Below are 1,622 nucleotides of genomic sequence, written 5' to 3'. Positions count from 1 at the left end.
AGGCATTTCCTAGGGTCGTTCATTGGTGTGATAGCAATTCTCACCTTCCATGTGGGAGCCCAAGGTCTGAGTCCCAGCCAGTGTCCCTCAAGAGTACCCATCAGTCAGTGGAGGCTTGTGTGTTATTAGGAGGCTGAGGTTCCACACTAAGGTAGACTATGAAGAAAGGCCTGTCACTCTCCTTCCAAACATGAAAACCCTGTGGATCACAATAGCCCAATCCCTAAGTGATCATGGATTGGGTGGTAGTTAGATCTGTAGTGCATGAGGTTGTTGTGAATTGTGGGTCAACTTGATAGCACCTAACAATAACAACAAACAGTTTTAGTCACAAGACCTGATGCTTAGGATTACCCCAAGCAACAGAGACACTCATGTGTTGTTAATAAATTATGTGTGTGTGGTATTCAAGGCCTCCTAAAGTGCAGGATCCAGGGTAATGACCTGTCTTGCCCAGGACTTAGAATGGTCCCACTTTGCAGCCTAAAAGTTCAGAAGCATTTGACAGCCCTTTGTAAGTCTCTGCCATCCCTCTGTCACTCGTGCTATGGAGCCAGCACAGCCAGGAGGTCCTTTCTTTCTCGGTGTTTTCCTTTTGAAACCTGCTGACTGTGCTTCTCACTTGTTTTTTTTCCATATAGGAACTGGCGAAAGTGGAAAAAGTACCTTTATCAAGCAAATGAGAATTATCCATGGATCTGGTTACAGTGATGAAGACAGAAAGGGTTTCACAAAGCTGATTTACCAAAACATATTCACCGCCATGCAAGCCATGATCAGAGCTATGGACACCCTCAGGATACACTATGTGTGGGAGCAGAATAAGGTAATGGGCTTCAGGGGTGTTCGCCCTGTTTGGGACACATGCCTTCCTACTCTGATTACCATATTTCTTTGAACAAAAAATTTACTGAGTACTTTGGTAAAATCCCAAGAAGCTCTTGAGCTCAAACTTTGGGGTGCAGATACTCCAAAGGAGCATGAAGAAAGGGGCTTCTTTTTTCATCATCACTCTTGTGAGTTTAGTTAGACCCACGGTCTTATTTGGCATCAATGATGTCACAAACTGATACTAACTGAAAAGGTTGGGTATTTGAATCCACTCAGAGGCACTTTGGAAGAAAGGCCTGGCAATCTGTGCAATGAACTTCTGAAACAAAATCAGCCATTGAAAACCCTAGGGAGTACAGTTTTGTTTTTTGCAGTCTTATTTCCACAAGACTTCTATCGGTGAGTGTGATACTACCAAGGGCCTAGAGGATCAGAAGTGTGTGTATTTATTTTGTTTGCTTTTTTAGGTGAATTTTTTAGGTTTATTTTCTCTTTTAGCTCAGATGTCCACTTAATTACTTCACTGGAGCAATGGAGATGTTGGGTTTAATAGCTAGCTTTTCAAGAATTCCAGCTCTTAGGAAATATTTTAATAAATGCTCATTAAACAACCCAGAAATCAGTGAGTTTTGTTTGTTTACTTTAGGAGCCCATCTAGCAGTGTACTCTCATGAAATGATGGTGTCAGGCTGAAATCTGCTTTCCTGTCATCACTAAACAAAAAACAAACTCACTGTCCTCGAGTTGATTCAACTCATAGTGATCCCTCCTTGGGTTTCCGAGAATGTATC

General features: G+C 42.2%; 1 protein-coding gene across 1 annotated transcript in view; it reads left to right on the top strand.

Moving 5' to 3' along the window:
• The window catches only part of LOC103195143 (guanine nucleotide-binding protein subunit alpha-14), a 207,174-nt gene that overhangs the window by 100,749 nt on the left and 104,803 nt on the right, over positions 1-1,622 (top strand). The window contains exon 2 of the mRNA XM_007938615.1: positions 642-826. Coding sequence (XP_007936806.1) covers positions 642-826 — 185 coding nt within the window. The remainder of the gene's footprint in view (positions 1-641; positions 827-1,622) is intronic.

The sequence above is a fragment of the Orycteropus afer genome, unplaced genomic scaffold, assembly GCF_000298275.1.
Source record: "Orycteropus afer afer isolate SDZICR_OR568_19922 unplaced genomic scaffold, OryAfe1.0 scaffold00005, whole genome shotgun sequence".
Taxonomy (NCBI): Eukaryota; Metazoa; Chordata; class Mammalia; order Tubulidentata; family Orycteropodidae; genus Orycteropus; species Orycteropus afer.
Note: the sequence above shows the minus strand (reverse complement) of the source record. Positions and strands in the feature narration are given on the sequence as shown.